This window comes from Panthera tigris, chromosome A3 (genome assembly GCF_018350195.1).
Source record: "Panthera tigris isolate Pti1 chromosome A3, P.tigris_Pti1_mat1.1, whole genome shotgun sequence".
Taxonomy (NCBI): Eukaryota; Metazoa; Chordata; class Mammalia; order Carnivora; family Felidae; genus Panthera; species Panthera tigris.
The window spans coordinates 117,478,338-117,497,860 of record NC_056662.1 but is presented as its reverse complement, the minus strand read 5'-3'; the positions used below and the strand labels follow the sequence as shown (position 1 = coordinate 117,497,860).

The following is a 19,523-nucleotide window of genomic DNA, read 5'->3' as shown; positions in this document are numbered from 1 at the left end:
CTCAGGTCATCAACTTGCTGTTCATGAGTTTGAGCCCCGCGTCGGGCTCTGTGCTGACAGCTCAGAGCCTAGAGACTGTTTCAGATTCTGTGTCTCCCTCTCTGTTCCTCCCCAGCTCGCATTCTGTATCTCTCTCAAAAATAAAGAATAAAAAATTTTTTTAAAAATACATAAGGTGAGTATCCTCAGTAGTCACAGGAGAAATAAACAAATCCCCAATCATTATGAGAAATTTTACATACTTAGTAATTGGTGGAAAAAAGCAGACAAAAGTTTAGGGAATAATATAGATTTGAACATCAAGATGAGCAGAATTGGGACGCCTGGGTGGCTCAGCCGGTTGAGCAACCAACTTTTGGTTTCAGCTCAGGTCATGATCCCAGTTTTGTGGGATCCAAACCCATGTTGGTCTGGATAAATAAATAAGTAAATAAATAATGTGCAGAATTGATCAGTCACAGAGACACTTCTGCCCAACCCCTCCCCCGACCCGACACAGGTAGAAGGGAAAACTCTGAAAAGACTATTTTTAACACCTGCAGAATATATCTTATGTTTAAGCACATGAAGAATTTTTTAAATTTATTTTTTATTTTTTATAAGCATTTTAAAAAATATTTACTTATTTTTGAGAGAGAGACAGAGATAGAGCATGAGCAGGAGAAGGCAGAGAAAGAGGGAGACACAGAATCTGAAGCGAGTTCAGGCTCTGAGCTGTCAGCGCAGAACTTGACGCAGGGCTCGAACCTATGAACCGTGAAATCATGAACTGAGCCAAGGTTGGATGTTTAACCGACTGAGCCACCCAGGTGCCCGAAGAATTTTTTAAAATAGGATTTATTTTTTTTTAAGTTAGTTTGTTTATTTACTTATTTATTTTTGAGAGAGAAAAAGAGAGTGTGTGTGAGCAGTGGAGGGGCAGAGAGAGAGGGAGAGAGAGAGAATCCCAAGCAGGTTCCACTGTCAATACCAAGCCCGACATGAGGCCTGATCCTATGAACTGTGAGATCGTGACCTGAGTCGAAAACCAGAGTCATAGGCTTAACCAACTGAGCCACCCCTATTTGTTTTGTTTTGTTTTGTTTTGTTTTGTTTTGTTTTGTTTTGTTTTGTTTTTGTTTTAGAGAGATAGCTCAAGCAGGGGAGAGGGGCAGAGGGAGAGAGACAGTGAGAATCGTGAGTAGGCTCTGTGAGGCGCCCAATGTGGAGCTTGATCCCATAACCCTGGGATCATGATCTGAGCTGAAATCAAGAGTTGGACATTCAACCAACTGAACTACCCAGGAATCTCCACAAATAAGCTTTCAAATATTTTTTGAAGTTTATTTATTTTGAGAGAGACAGAGAGCATGTGAGTGTAGAAGGGACAGAGAAAGAGGGAGAGAATCCCAAGCAGGCTCTGTGCTGTCAGCGCCCCAAGAATTTTTTTAACTGACCAGAAACTAGGAATACTAGGATTTTGTGAACAGTCTGGGCCACAGTGCAACTTTGTTAAATAACTAGAAAATCCCCATGTTTCTGATAAAGGGTTAATATCCAAAATCTATAAAGAACTTATCAAACTCAACACGCCTCCCCCAAAATAATCCAGTGAAGAAATGGGCAGAAGACATGAATAGACACCCTTCCAAAGAAGACATTCAGATGGCTAACAGACACATGAAGAGATGGTCAAGGGGCACATAGGTGACTCAGTTGGTTAAGTGTCCAACTCTTGATTTTGGCTCAGATCATGATCTCATGGTTCATGGGATCGAGCCTTGAGTCAGGCTCTGTGCTGACAGTAAGAGATTCTCTCTCTGTGCCCCCCACCCTCAAAATAATAAATAAATAAACTTAAAAAAAAAGATGCTCAATATCACTCATCATCAGGGAAATACAAATCAAAACCATGATGAGATACCACCTCACACCTGTCAGAATGGCTAAAATGAACAACCCAGGAAACAACAGATGTTGACGAGGATGCAGAGAAAGTGGAACCCTCTTGCACTCTTGGTGGAATGCAAACTGGTGCAGCCACTCTGGAGAACAGTATGGAGGTTTGTCAAAAAGTTAAAACTAGAACTACCCTATGATCTAGCAATTGCACTACTAGGTATTTATTCAAAGGATACAAAATACAGATTTGAAGGGGTACATGCACCCCAATGTTTATAATAGCACTATCAGCAATAGCCAAACTATGGAGAGAGACTGAATGTCTATTGACTGATGAATGGATAAAGAAAACACACACATACACACACACACACACACACACACACACGCACAACACAATGGAATATTACTCAACCATCAAAAAGAATGAAATCTCGCCATTTGCAATGACGTGGATGGAGCTACAGTGTATTATGCTAGGTGAAATAAGTCAGAGAAAGACAAATACTACATGATTTCACTAATATGCAGAATTTTAGAAACAAAACAGATGAACATATGGGAGGAGGAAAAAAAAAGAGAAAGGGAAACAAACCATAAGAGACCTTTAAAGATAGAGAACAAACAGGGTTGATGGAGGGAAGGGGGTGGGAGATGGGCTAGATTAGATGGTTGATGGGTATTAAGGAGGGCACTTGTTGTGATGAGTTCTGGGTGTTTTATGTAAGTGATGAATCACTGAATTCTACTCCTGAAGCCAATATTGCACTATATGTTAACTGACTAGAATTTAAATAAAAATTTGAAAAGGAAAAAAAAAAAAAAGAAAATCCCCATATGTCTAGAAACTTAAAATGAACTACCAAATAACCCATGAATCAAAGAAAAAATCGTCCTGGAAATTAGAAAATAGTTGGAACAGAATGATAAAAATGCTACATATCAGGGGCCACTGGGTGGGTCAGTTGGCTAAGTATCCAACTTTGGCTCAGGTCATTATCTCACAGTTTGTGGGTTTGAGCCCTGCGTCAGGATCTGTGTTGACAGCCCAGAGTCTGGAGCCTGCTTTGGATTCTGTATCTCCCTCTCTCTCTGTCTCTCCCCTGCTTGTGCTCTGTCTCTCTCTGTCTCTCAAAAATAAATAAACATTAAAAAAATTTTAAAAATTCTGCATAACTTGCAGGATGAAACTAAAGTAGTACTTAAGAGGAAATTTATACTTTCAAATGCATATATTAGGGAAAAAGGGTTAAAAGTGCATTTATCTCAGGAAGTTAGAAAAAAACGCAAAGTAAATCCAAAGAAGGTAGAATTGTCAATTATATCTCAATAAAACTGGGACAAGGGAGAAAGTAGAAGTAAGGAAATAATAAAGGCAAAGGGAGAAATTATTGAAAGAGAAAGTAAACATACAGAAAGTTGGCTCTTTGAAATAATTAAAATGGACAAATGTCTAGCAAGATAGATCAAGGATAGGGAAAAAAGGAAAGACGAAAGACACAAATAACTAATATAAAAACAAGGAGACAGTACTGCATTTGAGCAATTTTATATCGATACATTTGAAAATGTAGATTAAATGGAAAAATTACTAGAAAATATAAGTCACCATAGAAGACAAAAAAATTTACAAATTCTCAATAGTATTATAGCCTTCAAATAAATTGAATATTTAGCCAAAAACCTTCACTCAAAGAAAACTCCAGGCTTTTATGGCTTTGGTGACAAGTTGTACCAAATGTTGAAGAATCAAATAGTTCCAATTTTATGCAAACTTTTTCATAACAATAAAAAAAAAAAGAGGGAACATTCCTCAACTCATGAGTCTAGCATGACCTTGATACCGAAAGCCTGACAAAGAACAAGAGAGAAAAATTACAGAATGGTCTCTCTCATGAAAAGAGGTAACAAAAATCCCAAACAAAATATTAGAAACTGGAATGCAGCATTGTGTCTAAAAACAAAATGCCCAATTAACTTATGAAAATGTGTTCACAAGTTAGTAGTTTAGTAATCAGAGGACTTTAAGTTAAGCAATGAAATACCATTTCCACATATACCAGATTGGCTAAAATTAAACAGCCTGAAAATACCACATGTTGGCATGAAAATGGAACAGGAAGACCTGCCATTCACCACTGGTGGAAATGTTGACGTAACCACTCGGGAAAAAGCAGTTTAGCACTGTCTACTAAAGTTTAAGTTATGCATGCTCCATAACCTAGCTACTCCACTCCTTGGTAAATGCCCTAGAGCAGAGAACCTTAAAATGTAGTCGTTGGTCCAGCAGCATCAGCAACGTCTGGAAACTTCTTAGAAATGCCAAATTCCAGAGCTCTATTCCAAACTTACTCAACAACTCTAGGGATAGAGACAGCAATCTGTGTTTTAACAAGCCCTTCACATGATTCTGATGCATGTTAAAGCTTGAGAACCACTGCCGTAGAGAAATAGGAACAAAGGTGCACCAAGATACATGGACAAGGATGTTTTTAACAGCATTGTTTATAAAAGCCAAACTTGGAAAACAAGCCAAATGTCCATCAATATTGTAATGGATAAATAAGTTATGCAGTGGTTATACAATCCAATGAAATGATAAAAATGAATCTCAGCTGTAGAAAATAGCAGATGACTCAAACATAATGGTGAGTAAATCTTCAAGACACGAAGAACTAACTTTTATGTACATATAGAAAAAGGTGCTTGTAAAACCGTACAAACGTGTTTTAAGAACCAAATCAGGGGCTCCTGGGTGGCTCAGTCATTAAGGGTCTGACTTCATCTCAGGTCATGATCTCACAGTACGTGAGTTCGAGCCCCATGTCGGGCTCTGTGCTAACAGCTCAGAGCCTGGAGCCTGCTTCAGATTGTGTCTCCCTCTCTCTCTGCCCCTCCCCCACTCACACTCTGTCTCTGTCTCTGTCTCTCAAAAATAAATAAATTAAAAAAAATTTTAAAGAAAGAAAGGAAAAAAGGAAAAAAGAACCCAAACACTATCTCCATCCCTAACCTTAGAACTCTAGGTTGGCATATACTAGCACCTGCCACATAGTATGTGCTCAGCATGACAAGTATAATTCTTTATAATTATGATTTTTATAGTGACTGCAAAGTATTTCATAATATGGACATACCATGTGTATTTAACCACTTCCTTGGTGATGGACTTTTTGAGAATATTACTTTGGCTGCCCCAGTAGACTGAAAATTCTATAAGGTGAGAGACTGAGAGACCATGATTGTCTTTTTAAAAAAATTTTTAAAATGTTTTTATTTATTTTTGAGACAGAGAGAGACAGAGCATGAGCGGGGGAGGGGCAGAGAGGGAGGGAGACACAGAATCCGAAACAGGCTCTAGGCTCTGAGCTGTCAGCACAGAGCCTGACGTGGGGCTTGAACTCACAGACTGTGAGATCATGACCTGAGCTGAAGTCAGACGCTTAACTGACTGAGCCACCCAGGTGCCCCGCATGATTGTCTTTTTCTAAAACAGTGTCTTTTATTCAGTAGTTATTTAATTGAATTGATTTTCCAGATTAACTTTCCTATAAGAAAAAAAATGTCCTGGCCAGTTTTATTTCTCTTGATTATAGCACAAGTTAATTCCTTATAAATTTTGTTTACAGTGAATTACCCATAGAGAATCCAGTTAACTCTGGGTGTAATGACATAATATATGTTCTAGACTTGGAAAATGAGACCATGGATTCTGGAATACAGCAATCCTCTAAGGTGATTTAATTTCCCTATGTGACATCTCTTCTCTGTTTCAATGCTATAGCAACTGAGAAATGTGTCAAACCTTGGAGTTGGGAAACCATATATATCAGATTTTCTGAGAGTATCTACTGAAGATATCCTAGATTTCTTAAATGTACTTGACCCTCTATTCTGATTTGTAACTGGGAACATATGACACCATACCTGGACTCTAGGGACTGACTAGTTCCAGAGAAGATGCTTATAGGGCAAGACAGGCCACATGGAAGGCCTTCTTTAAAATTTTGCTTCCATACTCTTTACGTTATGCCAAGTTGTCCAGCCCAATCTTAGTGGAATTGTAAAGGAGGTCTTCCCTGAGCATTGGCTGTCAGGACAGAGCCTGTGAGCAGCTGCAAAAAGGAGCAGCAGATGGGCATGGCTCAGAAGAGACACTTGGGCAGCGTGCACATTGGCTGGGCCCTGTCAGGTTTACCTTGGAATGTCCATTGTGATGTCATATATAGTCACAACCTTGAGGGAAAACACTGTTTGGCTGAGAGGGGCATGGGGTTGAGTAATGGCGCCGGTTTGGGGGCTGGCCATCCCACTGCCATCATATGTCAGCCTTCCACTATTATTTGGCTTCCTTGTTTGGGGGCTTTGGGGGCTGTTTTCTTGGAAACAGAGCACAGAGCATGTGGCAGTCAAGGCAGACTCAGAGGTATGTAATGCAACAGTCCCTTGAAATTCACTGCTCCCTGTCCCTGTCCCTGAAGCCGTGGAAACCCCTACGTCTTGGACCATGGGAGGAATTAGGTGGGGGGAAGAGGGGAGTTGAGATAGGGCCTATGGATGTCTTCCTATAAGTCATGCTCAATCCTGTTCCCTTCAGTTTATTTCTTTTTCTTTTAGATATTTATTTATTTTGAGAGAGTGAACACGCATGCATAAGTGGGGGACGGGAAGAGAGAGGGTGAGAGGGAATCCCAAGCAAGCTCTGCGATGTCACTGCAGAGCCCAGTTTGGGACTCCCATCTCACTAACTGTGAGATCATGACCTGAGCCAAGATCAAGAGTCGGATGCTTAACCAGCTGAGCTACCCAGGTGCACCCCCTGCTTCAGTTTATTTCAACAAACCTTGAACACCATTTATATATGGCGGTGTACTAGACATTGAGGAAGAATAAAACACCATCCCCACCTTCTAGGAGCTCAAGGTGAAGTGGGGGAGACAGTCAGTCAGATATGTACATAACACAAGGAAAGAGGAAATGATGAATTAATAGAAGTATAAATATTGCTGAAGAGGTGGGAGGTAAAGAGAGTCTTTTGAAGCAGGGTGATCTATAAAATGCCTCTGGGATAGCTCAGGTTTGAGTTGTGCTTCAGAGGAAGGGTAGGGCTTTGAGGGTGGATAGTGTGGATGAAGGAGAGTAGTGAAGACCTTCCAGATGGAAGGAATAGACGGGGGAAAAGCATGGGAAGCTGAAGAGTGTTGGATGTGTTTGAAGAGATGTGCTTGAACTTAAACGGATGGGAGTGTAGAAGTATAGGGAGCACAGTGAGAGAAAAGTTTGGAAAATTGATAGAGATGACATTGTGGAGGGCTTTGAATGCCAAGCTGAACACTTCCTATAAATATTAATTCTGTATGCAGTTGAAAGATGTCAAAGATCTTAGAGCCGGGTAAAAATGTGCTTAGATCCGTGCTTTAGAGCAGTGCTTCTCAAACTGTTACATGCATATGAATCAATCAGCTGGGGGTCTTGTTAAAAAGTAGAAGGGGGGGGGGGGTGCCCGGCTCTCAGTTAAGCATCTGACTCTGGATTTCGGCTCAGGTCATGCTCTACTGGTTTGTGAATTTGAGCCCCGCATCGGGCTCTGCACTGACAGTATGAAGCCTGCTTGGGATTCTCTCTCTCTCTCTGCCTCTCCCCTACTCATTCTCTCTCTCTCTCTCTCTCTCTCTCTCTCTCTCTCTCTCTCAAAATAAATAAATAAATAAATAAATAAACTTAAAAATAAAAAAAAAAAAGTAGATTCTGATTTAGTAGCTGTGGGGTAGGGATTGAGATTCTGCCTTTGTAACAAGCTCCCAGGTGATGCTACTGCTGTTGGACCAAGGACCACACTTTTTTTCTTTTAAGGAAGAAACATTTTATTTTATTTTATTTTATTTTAGTTTAGTTTAGTTTAGTTTTAAATTTTAATTCCAGTATAGTTAACATACAGTATTATATTAGTTTCAAGTATACAATGTAATGATTCAACAATTTTATACATTACCCAGTGCTCATCATGATAAGTGTACTCTTAATCCCCTTCAGCTATTTCACCCATCCCCTCCCCACACCTCCCCTCTGATAACCATCTATTTGTTCTCTATAGTTAAGAGTCTGGACGGGGGGGGGGGGGGCGCCTGGGTGGATCAATCCGTTAAGCATCGGACTTTGGCTCAGGTCATGATCTTGGGGTTCACGAGTTCGAGCCCCATGTGGGGCTGTGTGCTGACAGCTCAGAGCCTGGAGCTTGTTTCAGACTCTGTGTCTCCCTCTCTCTCTGCCTCTCCCCTGCTCACACTGTGTCCCCCCTCTCTCTCAAAAATAAACATTAAAAAAAAACCTTTATACTTGGGTCTGTTTTTTGGTTTGTCCTTTTTTTTTTTTTTTTTTTAAATGTTTATTTTTGGGAGCAGGATGAGGGACAGAGAGAGGGAGACAGAGGATCTGAAGCAGGCTCTGTCTGTGCTGTCAGTACAGAGCCCAATGTGGGGCTTGAACTCACAAACTGTGAGCTGATGACCTGAACTGAAGTGGGACGCTTAACCAACTGAGCCACTCAAGTGCCCCATGGTTTGTCTTTTTATTTTTCCTTTGTTCTTTTGTTTTGTTTCTTAAGTTCCACATATGAGTGAAATCATGTGGAATTTGTCTTTCTCTGCCTGGTTTATTTCGCCTAGCATTATACTCTCTAGATCCATCCATGTTGTTGCAAACGGCATCATTTCATTCTTTTTTATGCCTGAATTCCATTGTATCTGTATACCACATATTCTTTACCGATTCATCTTTCAATGGACACTTGAACTGCTTTTGTAATTTGCCTATAGTAAATAGTGTTGCTATAAACATAGTGTGCATATACCCTTTCAAATTAGCATTTTCACAGTTTTGGGGTAAATACTCAATAGTACAATTACTGGATTATATGTTAATTCTATTTTTAATTTTTTGAGAGACCTTCATACTGTTTTTCATAGTGGCTGCACCTGTTTGGATTCCCACCATCGGTGCGTGAGAGTTCCTTTTTCTCCACATCCTTGCCAATACTTGTTTCTTGTGTTACTGATTTTAGTCATTCTGACAGGTGTGAGGTGATAGCTCATAGTAGTTTTGATCTTCATTTCCCTGATGATGAATGATTTTGACCATCTTTTCATGTGTCTACTGGCCATCTGTATGTCATCTTTGGAGAAATGTCTATTCATCTCTTCTGCCCGTTTTTAATTGGATTATTTGTGGGTTTTGGTGTTGAGTTTTGTAAGCTCTTTATGAATTTTAGTTACACTTTATCGGATATGTCATTTGCAAATATCTTCTCCCATTCAGTAGGTTGTCTTTTAGTTTCATTGATTGTTTCCTTCACTGTGCAGAAGCTTTTTGTTTTGATGTAGTCCCAATAGTTTATTTTTGCTTTTGTTTCCCTTGCCTCAGGAGACATATCTAGAAAAATGTTGCTGTGGTCAATGTCAAATTACTGCCTGTGCTTTCTTCAAGGATTTTTTTGGTTTCAGGTTTCACATTCAGGTCCTTAATCCATTTTGAGTTTATTTTTGTGTATGGTGTAAGAAAATGGTCCAGTTTCATTCTTTTGCATGTGAATGTCCAGTTTTCCCAACACCATTTGTTTAACAGACTGTCTTTTCCCCACTGCATATTCTTGCCTCCTTTGTTGAAGATTACTTGACCATATAATCATGGGTTTATTTCTGAGCTTTCTATTCTGTTCCTTTGATCTCTGTGTCTGTTTTTGGTGCCAATACCACACTGTTTTGATTACTGTAGCTTTTTAGTATATCTTGAAATGTGGAATTGTGGTATCTCTAGATTTGTGGGTGTGTGTGTTTTCAAGATTGCTTTGGCTGTTCGTGGTCTTTTGTGGTTCCATATACATTGTATGATTGTTTATTCTAGTTTTGTGAAAAATGCTATTGGTATTTTGATAAGGATTGCATGAAATCTGTAGATTGCTTTGGGTAGTATGGACATTTTAACAATATTTGTTCTTCTGAGCCATGAGCATGGAATGCCTTTCCATTTGTGCCATCTCCAATTTTTTCATCAGTGTTTTATAGTTTTCTGAGTGCAGGTCTTTGACCTCCTAAGTTTAATCCTAGGTATTCTATTATTTTTGGTGCAATCGTAAATGGGATTGTTTTCTTAATTTCTCTTTCTACGGTTCATTATTCGTGTATATAAATGTAGTGGATTTCTGTACGGTGATTTTGTATCCTGTAACCTGACTGACTCAGGACCACATTTTGAGAGGAAAGCTTTAAAATAACTCCAGGAAGCATCTATGGCAGTTGCCTGGGTAGCTAAGCCAATCGGAGGCTCTATTAATGATGTAGTGGGAAGAAGGGGAAAGGGAGTTAAAGAATTAGAGCAGAAAGGTAGGAGAGAGGTCCTGGATACATTCCTCAAATGTTTATCACCCACTACCACCATATATAAGGTGCTACTGTAGGCACAATGGATACAGCAGTAAATGCAAGGGACAAAAATCTTTGCCCTCAGGGAGGTATTGTGGTGAAAGTTTGGATGTGGAAAGTAAAGCAGAAAGAGAGAGAAGGGAGTGAATCTTTTTTTCCTGATTGGATCTCAAATACAAGAGTTAATTATGGATATTATCATTGTTTTCCTACAAGGACTGTACTTATCTTTGTATCCCCTGTGCCTAGTATGCTGCGTGGCATTTAGTAAGTGCTCCCTATATGTTTGTGAAATGAATAAGTGACTTCTCAACTTCAACCCTGAGTGAATGACAAGATGATGGCATTTTGAACGATGTAGGAAACATTAGACAGAAGTTGTGAGTGTGGTAGGAGGAGGAACATGAACTATTACGTTTGAAGTGCTTGTAAAATTTATGTGGAGATATTCATCCAGCAACTCAAATTAATGGTATAGACCTGTGCTTTCCAATCTGGTATCCACTGACCACCTGTGGCCATTTAAGTTTAAATTAATCAAATCACATAAAATTTAAAATTCAGTTCCTTCATTGCCCTATTGACATTTCACTATCACAGGAGGCTAGAGATTATCATATTGGACAGAGCAGAAATAGAATATGTCCATCATCAGAGAGAAAAATCTATTGGACAGCACTAGCCTACCTTCCAGATCTTGGAGATAGGTATAGTTGTCAACGTATTTGGCCACAAAGTCTTTTCAGTTTTTTCTCAGAAACATCTCTCAGATACAACAATCCAGATTATTATTGCCTTAACTAGGACTTCATGTATTTACAGTATGCTAGCTTGTCTCCTACAAACTTTTTCCAGCCTAGTGCCTAAAGAGACCCTGACTCTACAAGACAAAAACCACCCACACAAAACTTCCCGCAGCTGATTGCGTCACTCTGCCAAAAGTAACTAACTAAATGAATAAAATCTCTCAGCATCCTCTGCCTGCAGCAGCATTTCCCAACCTGGTTTGACCCTCAAACTTCTTTCACTGTCAAAAATTTGTCAACCCCCTTGGGAATTTAAACATCATTTTTATCTCTTTTTCATCATATATGGTAAATGACTTTAGGTAAATAATATTTCATTTTAGACGAGATTGGGTGCGTTCAGGGTGGTATGGCCGTAGACAATAATATTTCATTTTAAAACAGCATGGGTTTTAAAATTGCAAAGTTCACTTTAATACCATCTTTAAGGGAAAGAGAAAAGACAAATGTCCACTTTTTCCCCATGTAACAAGTGATGCATGATATCTAATTGACTTGGACAGGTATGAATTGTTCCACAACAATTAGGTATAAAAAAAGGGCAAATATATTTCCTTGTCTGTTATCAAGTTTAATCTAGTTTAAACCTCCTATCACCTAGGTTGGCAAAAAAGTCCAGTATCAGCTTTAACTCCCCAACCTTTTTATTGTATAAGAACTTTGGAGTTTGTTTTTGTTTTTAATTTTTTAAAATGTTTGTGAAATTTTTAAACAAATCAAAAGCATGTAGAAGTGTATAATGAATAGGGGTGCCTGGGTGGCTTAGTTGGTTGATTGTCTGACTGGATTTCGACTCAGGTCATGATCTCACGGTTTGTAAGTTCAAGCCCCACATCAGGCTTCATGTTGACAACATGGAGCTTGCTTGGGATTCTTTCTCTCCCCATCTCTCTACCCCTCCCCAGCTGATGCTCACACGGTCTCTCAAAATAAATAAATAAACTTAAAAAAAAAAAGAAGTGTATAACGAATTCGATGGAATCATGATCCCATCACCCAGCTTCAACTCTGACATTATTTTCAAGCAAATCTCAGATAATATAATTTCATTCATAATTAAATATGTATACCTAAAAGGTAAGGACTCTTTAAAAAGAAATAATCACAATATTTTAATCACAATGTTATTATTATGTCTAAAAACTTAACAATAATCTTTGAATACCATCAAATATCCATCAGTATTCAAATTCCAATTGTCTCATAAATGATATAAATTATTTTTTATAGTTTGTTTGACTCAAGATCTAAATAAGGTTCACATATTGAGATTGGTTGCTGTGTTTATTATTTAAAAATTTTTTTTAATTAATTTAATTTAAAATTTAAATTTAAAAACAAATTTATTTATTTTTGAGAGACAGAGAAAGACAGAGCGCGAGAGGGGGAGGGGCAGAGAAAGAGGGAGACACAGAGTCCAAAGCAGGCTCCAGGCTCCCAGCTGTCAACATAGAGCCCGATGCCAGGCTGGAACCCACGAACCCGTGAGATCATGACCTGAGCCGAAGTCGGAGGTTTAACCAACTGAGGCACTGAGGCACCCCTAGAAAAAATTTTTTTTATTTATTTATTTTGAGAGAGAGAAAAAGAGAGTACAAGCTGGGGAGGAGCAGAGAGAGGGAGAGAGAATCCCATCTTACAAAACCCGAGCTGAAATCAAGTCAGATGCTTAACCAACTGAGCCACCCAGGTGCCTCTGTCCTCTAGAGTTTTGTAGGCAGATTTTTACTGATTAAATACCCATGTTGTTATTTAACATGTTCCATTGTCTTCTGTATTTCCTGTAGATGGAGAAGTTGGATCTAAGACCTATCAGAATTACTTTTTTTTGGGGGGGGTGGGATTATTTCATAGGTAATGATGAGGAGGCACATAATGTCGGCTTTGTATGGTATTTTATTTTATTTATTTATTTTAAAAAAATTTTTTTAATGTTTATTTTTGAGAGAGAGAGAGAGAGAGAGAGAGAGAGAGAGAGAGAGAGAGAGAAATGGAGCTCGAGAGGGGAAGGCCCAGAGAGAGAGGGAGACACAGAATCTGAAGCAGGCTCCAGGCTCCGAGCTGTCAACACAGAGCCTGATGCGGGGCTCGAACTCACGAACCACGAGATCATGACCTGAGCCGAAGTCGGACGCTTAACCGACTGAGCCACCCAGGCGCCCCTATGGTATTTTAAATGTCATTTTCTAGGGGCACATGCCTGGCTCAGTCATTAGAGCATGTGACTTTTGATTTCAGAGTTGTAAATTCAAGCTCCATGTTGAGTGTAGAGATTACTTAAAAATGAAATCTTTAAATAATAAAAAATGTCATTTTCTAAATAATATCAATAGTTGGAAATAAAATAGATCTTTCGGGGCACCTGGGTGGCTCAGTCAGTTGAGTGTCCAACTCTTGATTTCAGCTTAGGTCATGATTTCCAGGTTGTGGGATGGAGCCCCATGTTGGGCTACACACTGAGGGTGGATCCTGCTTAAGATTCTCTTCTCTCTCTCTCTCTCTCTGCCCCTCTGCCTCTCTCCCCCACTCAAGCTCTCTCTCTCTTAAATAAAAAATAAATATTTCTATATTGACCTTTTACCTAAAAATCTTGCTAAATTTGCTTATCAATCCTAAAAATTTATCAGTAGATGTTTTTCCAAAAGCATATTGTGATATTCTACACAATCATATTGTCTGCATATGATAGCTTTATTTCTTCCTTTCTAAACCTTATGAATTTTATTTCTTTTCTTTGCTCTATTGTACAGGCTAGGATTCCCAGTACGATGTTCAATGGATAATGGGGATTTTTATCTTCTTTTTTTTTTTTTACGTAGAGGAAAGTTTTATTTATGTGTAATATTTACTGTGTGGTTTTTGCTAATATTGTTTAGCAGATGAAGGAAGTTCCCTTTTATTTCTGGTTTGCTAAGAATTTTAGCATGAATGTGTATTGGATTTTATCAAGTGCTTTTTCGGCCTTTATTAAGATGTTCAAGGGGTGCCTGGATGGTTCATTTGGTTAAGTGTCTGACTTCGGCTCAGGTTGTGAGTTCCAGCCCTGCATTGGATTCTCTGCTGTCAGCACAGAGCCTGCTTCAGATCCTCTCTCTGTGTCTGTCTCTGTCTGTCTCTCTCTCTCCCCCCTGCCCCTCCCCCACTCACAGTGTGTGTGTGTGTGTGTGTGTGTGTGTGTGTGTGCGTGTGTGTGTGTGTGTGTGTGTGTGTCTCTCAAAAATAAATAAACATTAAAAAAATGTTTGTATGGGGGTAGCTGGGTGGCTCAGTCAGTTAGGCATCTGACTCGTGATTTTTGCTCAGGTCATGATCTCCACGTTTGTGAGATGGGACCTCATGTTGAGCTCTGCTCTGACAGCAATGGCCCTGCTTGGGATTCTCTCTCTTTCTCCCTCTCTGCCCCTTCCCCCTATCCTGTCTCTCTCTCTCTCTCAAAAATAATTAAACTTCAGAAAAAAAGAGATGTTCCTATGGTTCTTCTTGTTTATTCTATTAAAGTGCTGAATTACAATGAATTTTTAAAATATTAAGGCAACTGTGAATTCCTGAAATAAACATAACAGGTTTGTGATATTGTTCATGATCCTTTTTTATATATTGTTTGATTAAGTTTGCTGATGTTAAGTTTAGGATTTTTGCATCTGTGTTCTTGAAAGAGATTGGTCTGTAATTTTCCTTTCTAGTAATGTCTTTATCAGATTTTAGAAGCAAGTTTATTTCAGTTTCCTAAAGTAAAGGGAGAAGTAAACTTTCTACCTCATTAGTATAACCAAGGCATTCCTATCACTCAGGAAATTCCAAGGGTTTTTAAAGCTCTATGTCAGGAATCTGGGACAAACACCAGTTATGTTCTTTACTATAACAGCACACAGAGACACCATGCACATGAGAGAGAGAGAGGGAGAGAGAGAGAAAAGAGAGGAGAAGAGATTTTGAAGAATTGGCTGATATACTGTGAGAGCTGACAAATCCAAAATCCTTGGGGCAGGCTAGGAACTCAAGCAGGGTTTCTATGTTTTGATCTTTTAAAAAAATTAATTAAATTAAATTAAATTATTTTTTAACTGAAGTATAGTTGACACACAATGTTACATTAGTTTCAGGTATACAGCATAGTTATTCAACATATGTTTCAATCTTGAGGCAGAATTCCTTCCTTTTCAGAAAACCTCACACAATCTGCTTTAAGGCCAACAACTGATTGGAAGATGCCTGTCTACATTATGGAGGGTAATCTGCTTTGCTTAAAGTCTACTGATTTTGGATGTTAATCACATCTAGGGGCTCTTGGCTGGCTCAGTAGGTAGAGCCTATGACTCTTGATCTTGGGGTTGTGAGTCTGAGCCCCATGTTGTGTGTAGAGTTTACTTAAAAATAAAATGTTTATTTTTATTTATTTATTATTATTTTTTTTAAATGTTTATTTTTGAGAGACAGAGAGAGACACAGCATGAATGGGGGAGGAACAGAGAGAGAGACACAGAGTCCAAGCTCCAAGCTTAACTGACTGAGCCACCCAGGCGCCCCTAAAAATAAAATCTTTTAAAAAATGTTAATCGCATCGATGGGGCGCCTGGGTGGCTCAGTTGGTTGAGCGTCCAACTTTGGCTCAGGTCATGATCTCACCGTTTGTGAGTTTGAGCCCCAAATCGGGCTCTGTGCTGACAGCTCAGAGCCTTGGGGCCTGCTTTGGATTCTGGGTCTCCCTCTCCCTCTACCCCTTCCCTGCTCACGCTTTGTCTCTCTCTGTCTCTCAAAAATAAACATCAAAAAAAATGTTAATCATATCTAAAAAATACGTTCATAGCAACATCTAGACTAGTATTTGGCCACAACTGAATACCATAGCCTCGTATATAAAATTAACTACCACAATGTAAAATTAACATAAAACCAATGATCACATCCCTATAAAACTATAGTTTTAGCTCTTTGGTCTAGGTATTTGATACTTTTTGACTTAATTTTTGTATATAATGCGAAATAAGGGTTCAAATTCATTTTTTTGCAAGTGGCTATTCAGATGTCCCAGCACCATTTGTTGAAAAGACTATTCTTTCCCCATTGAATGGTCTTGATACCCATGAAAATCAATTGATTGCAAATATGAGGATTTATTTCTATTCTCAATTCTATTCCATTGATCTATATGTCTATCCTTATGTTAGTACACATGATTTTGATTATTGTAGCTTTACCGAAAGTTTTAAAATCAGGAAGTGTGAGTCCTCTAACTTTATTCTTCTTTTTCAGGATTGTTTTTGCTATTCAAGTCCCTTAGAGTTCCATATGAATATTAAGAACAGCTTTTCCATTTCTACAAAAGAGGACATTGGGATTTTGATGGGATTAAACTGAATCTACAAATTGCTTTAGGAATATAACCATCTTAACAACATTAAATCTTCTAATCCATTGTTAAGAGATGTCTTCATTTATTTAGGTCTTCTTTAATCTCTTCAACAAAGCTTTATAGTTTTCAGGGTACAAGCCTTACATTTCTTTGATTAAATTTATTTCTAAGTAAAGCAAAATTTATTCCTAAGTACTTTATTCTTTTTGATACTAAAAAAATGGAATTATTTTCTAAAGTTCCTTTTCAGATTATTCACTGTTTGTGTATAGAAATACAACTGATTTTTTATGTGCAGGTATTGTATTCTGTAACTTTGCTAAATTCTTTTATTAGCTCTAAAAGAATTGTGTATGTGTGTTTATGTGTATTTTTTAGGATTTTCTGTAAATAAGATTATGTTATCTGTGAAGAGAGATTGTTTAACATTTTCCTTTCCCATTTAGATGACTTTTATTTTTATTATTAATTGCTTTGGTTAGAGTTTCCAGTACAATGTTAAAGAGAAGTAGTGAAAATGAGCATCATTGTCTGTTCCCCACCTTGAAGGGAAACCTTTCAATCTTTTATTATTGAGAATGATATTACTTATGGGTTTTTCATAAATGCCCTTTACTGTATTGAAGTTTTCTTCTATCCCTAGTTTTGTTGAGTGTTTTCATTTTTTAAAAAAATCATGAATGAGTGTTGGATTTTGCCAATGCTTTTTCTCCATCAATTGAGACAATCATTCAGTTTTTCCCCCTTCATATTATTAATGTGGTATATCTCATTTATTTACTTTCTTATGTTGAACCACTCTAGCATTCTTGGAAGAAATCTTGCTTTCAATACTTCCGTCCAACACTGCTTAGCTGAACCATTTGGCAATACTGTGGATAATATTGTGTATGCTCTTCTAATACACTCTCAGAGACTGATGTCCTGATTCAAAAGGAAGAAATAAAAATCGTTTTATTTGAAATGGTAACAAATGTCATTTATGCCTTTAAAATGACCTGGAACACCCTTGCAAAACAAAACAAAACAAAACAAAACAAAACAAAACAACCCCAGGAGTTTACAAACTACTGATTGGGAAATTCTGACCTACAGGATAAAACAAAAATGCCACTGTTTGGCAAAATCTGGCTTCCATCTACATTTTCAGCTTTGCCTCTCACTACTTAGCAAAAGGGCACCTGACAATCATTACTTTATAATCTTCTTGGTGATGTTCCCACTTGTTTGGAATGCTCTTTCTTTATCCAAAAATCTTCTGCTGATTCTTCAAACTCCAGTACAAATGGCAACTTCTTGAGTAATTTTTCCCTTCTCTCCCAGGCAGTTAATTACTGTCCTCTTTATTCCCTAACACTTATATTTCTTTCTTTCTTTTTTTTTAGCATTTCTTTTTTGTTTTGTTTATTTATTTATTTTGAAAGGGAGAGAGAGAATGAGTGTGCACATGCGCGCGCACACACACACACACACACACACACACACACACACACGGGGGAGGGGCAGAGAGAGGGAGAGAATCCCAAGCAGGGTCTGGCTCTGTGCTGTTAGTGTGGAGTCTGGAGCCTGCCTCATGGCTCAATCTCATGAATCATGAGATCATGACCTGAGCTGAAATCAAGAGTCAGATGCTTAACCGACTGAGCCACCTAGGCGCCCCTAACACTTATATTTCTGTTACAGCATTTACCATACAATATTGTAACTTGACTGTTTAGACATCTGTTTTCCCTATTAGTGTGAGTTCTCAGAATACAGGAATTATATTTATCTTTGTTGTCCCAGCACTGGACATAATACCTAGAACTTAGTAAGTACTCATGAAACGATTCATGAATAAATGAATGGGGTCATAATTGTTGCTATGGTTATGGATACCCACTGTATTAATATATGTGTCTATAAGATGGACTGTGCTGTTGATAAATTCTCTAACCTAGAACGTTTTCTGATTTTATTTTTTCTTTTTGTGCCTCTCTAGACTTCAAAGCAGCATAAATTGAAAAAGATCAAGAAATTCACAGGTCAGAAAGATCCTATCCTTTATTCTTCAGCTCAAGGCTCATGACATCAACTATGGGTCTGCTTTAAGATTCTAGCCTTTAATAGTAGGTGGAGAGAAGGAGGTTGAAAGATTATGTAAATGAAAGATGTGCTTATTCTTTCTAACGTCTCTAAAGATGCTAGATTCTTTCTAGCAACTTCCAAAGAGATGTAAACAGCTTTATAATTCTATGCTTCCTTTCCTAATCTCCTTTTGTACACAACTCAAAGCACCAGGAAAGAAATTTGGTGAAATTAGAGAATACAGAAGGGGTAACTACCAAGAGTTTGGTGCAGGAAATTTCAATACCTTTTTTCCCTGCCATGGACACTGGATAGACTCTCTTGGAGTAAAAGATATGTATTATGAATTTTATTTCCCCTACTCCAACTCCCTACTACCATGATTGTTCCTGCTCTTTCCAATGGCTTCCATCTACTACATGGTGAAGGCAACATAGTATAGTTTAAAATAGAAAAACTTAAAAAAAAAAATAGAAAAACTTGAGACCTAGGTTAAGTCTGAACTCTACCACTAATTAATTTTATGATCCTGGACATCATTTCACCATTGTTTCCTTATTTGTAAAACAAGGGGGCTGAACAAGGTAGTATCAATAATTTTGATGCTGATAGACTCTTTACCCCTACTCCCAGCTTCCCAGTGGGAAGAAAATCTCAGAATGGGTTGCCCTGAAGCTAACCTGACATGGTGAGTAAAGCTGATCTTCACTATCTATTCTTTCTCTCTTCAGCCTACCCTACTGATAAACTCTGTAAAATTAGGAGTGAGCTAGAACTATTTTACTTCACTCACTATGATAGCTGTTTCCTTTACAGGTTAAGTCACTCTTCTTAATGGTTTCTTTACTAGTACTTTAATATCACTTCAACTACACTGATACAATCTCTTATATCCAGTTTTTCAGGACTCCCTGTGGGATGGGCCCAGGAATATATACTCTGGTCAATGGAGAGAAGTCTTCAACAGATCTTCCAACACCTGGAATGTGCAAGGTCAGG

At 38.2% G+C, this 19,523-nt stretch overlaps 1 protein-coding gene across 3 annotated transcripts in view; it reads left to right on the top strand.

The window, feature by feature from the left end:
• Positions 1 to 6,132: 6,132 nt before the first annotated feature.
• The window catches only part of CA3H2orf16 (chromosome A3 C2orf16 homolog), a 32,045-nt gene continuing 18,654 nt past the window's right edge, over positions 6,133 to 19,523 (top strand). Inside the window, exons 1-5 of one of the 3 annotated variants that reach the window (XM_042982277.1) lie at positions 6,246 to 6,307; positions 15,269 to 15,334; positions 18,439 to 18,481; positions 19,158 to 19,212; positions 19,422 to 19,517. In XM_042982277.1, the coding sequence (XP_042838211.1) occupies positions 19,184 to 19,212; positions 19,422 to 19,517 (125 nt within the window). In that variant the 5' untranslated portion in view covers positions 6,246 to 6,307; positions 15,269 to 15,334; positions 18,439 to 18,481; positions 19,158 to 19,183. Of the gene's footprint in view, positions 6,308 to 15,268; positions 15,335 to 18,438; positions 18,482 to 19,157; positions 19,213 to 19,421; positions 19,518 to 19,523 lie in introns of all 3 variants that reach the window. The other 2 variants (XM_042982275.1, XM_042982276.1) reach the window with 2 other exon arrangements.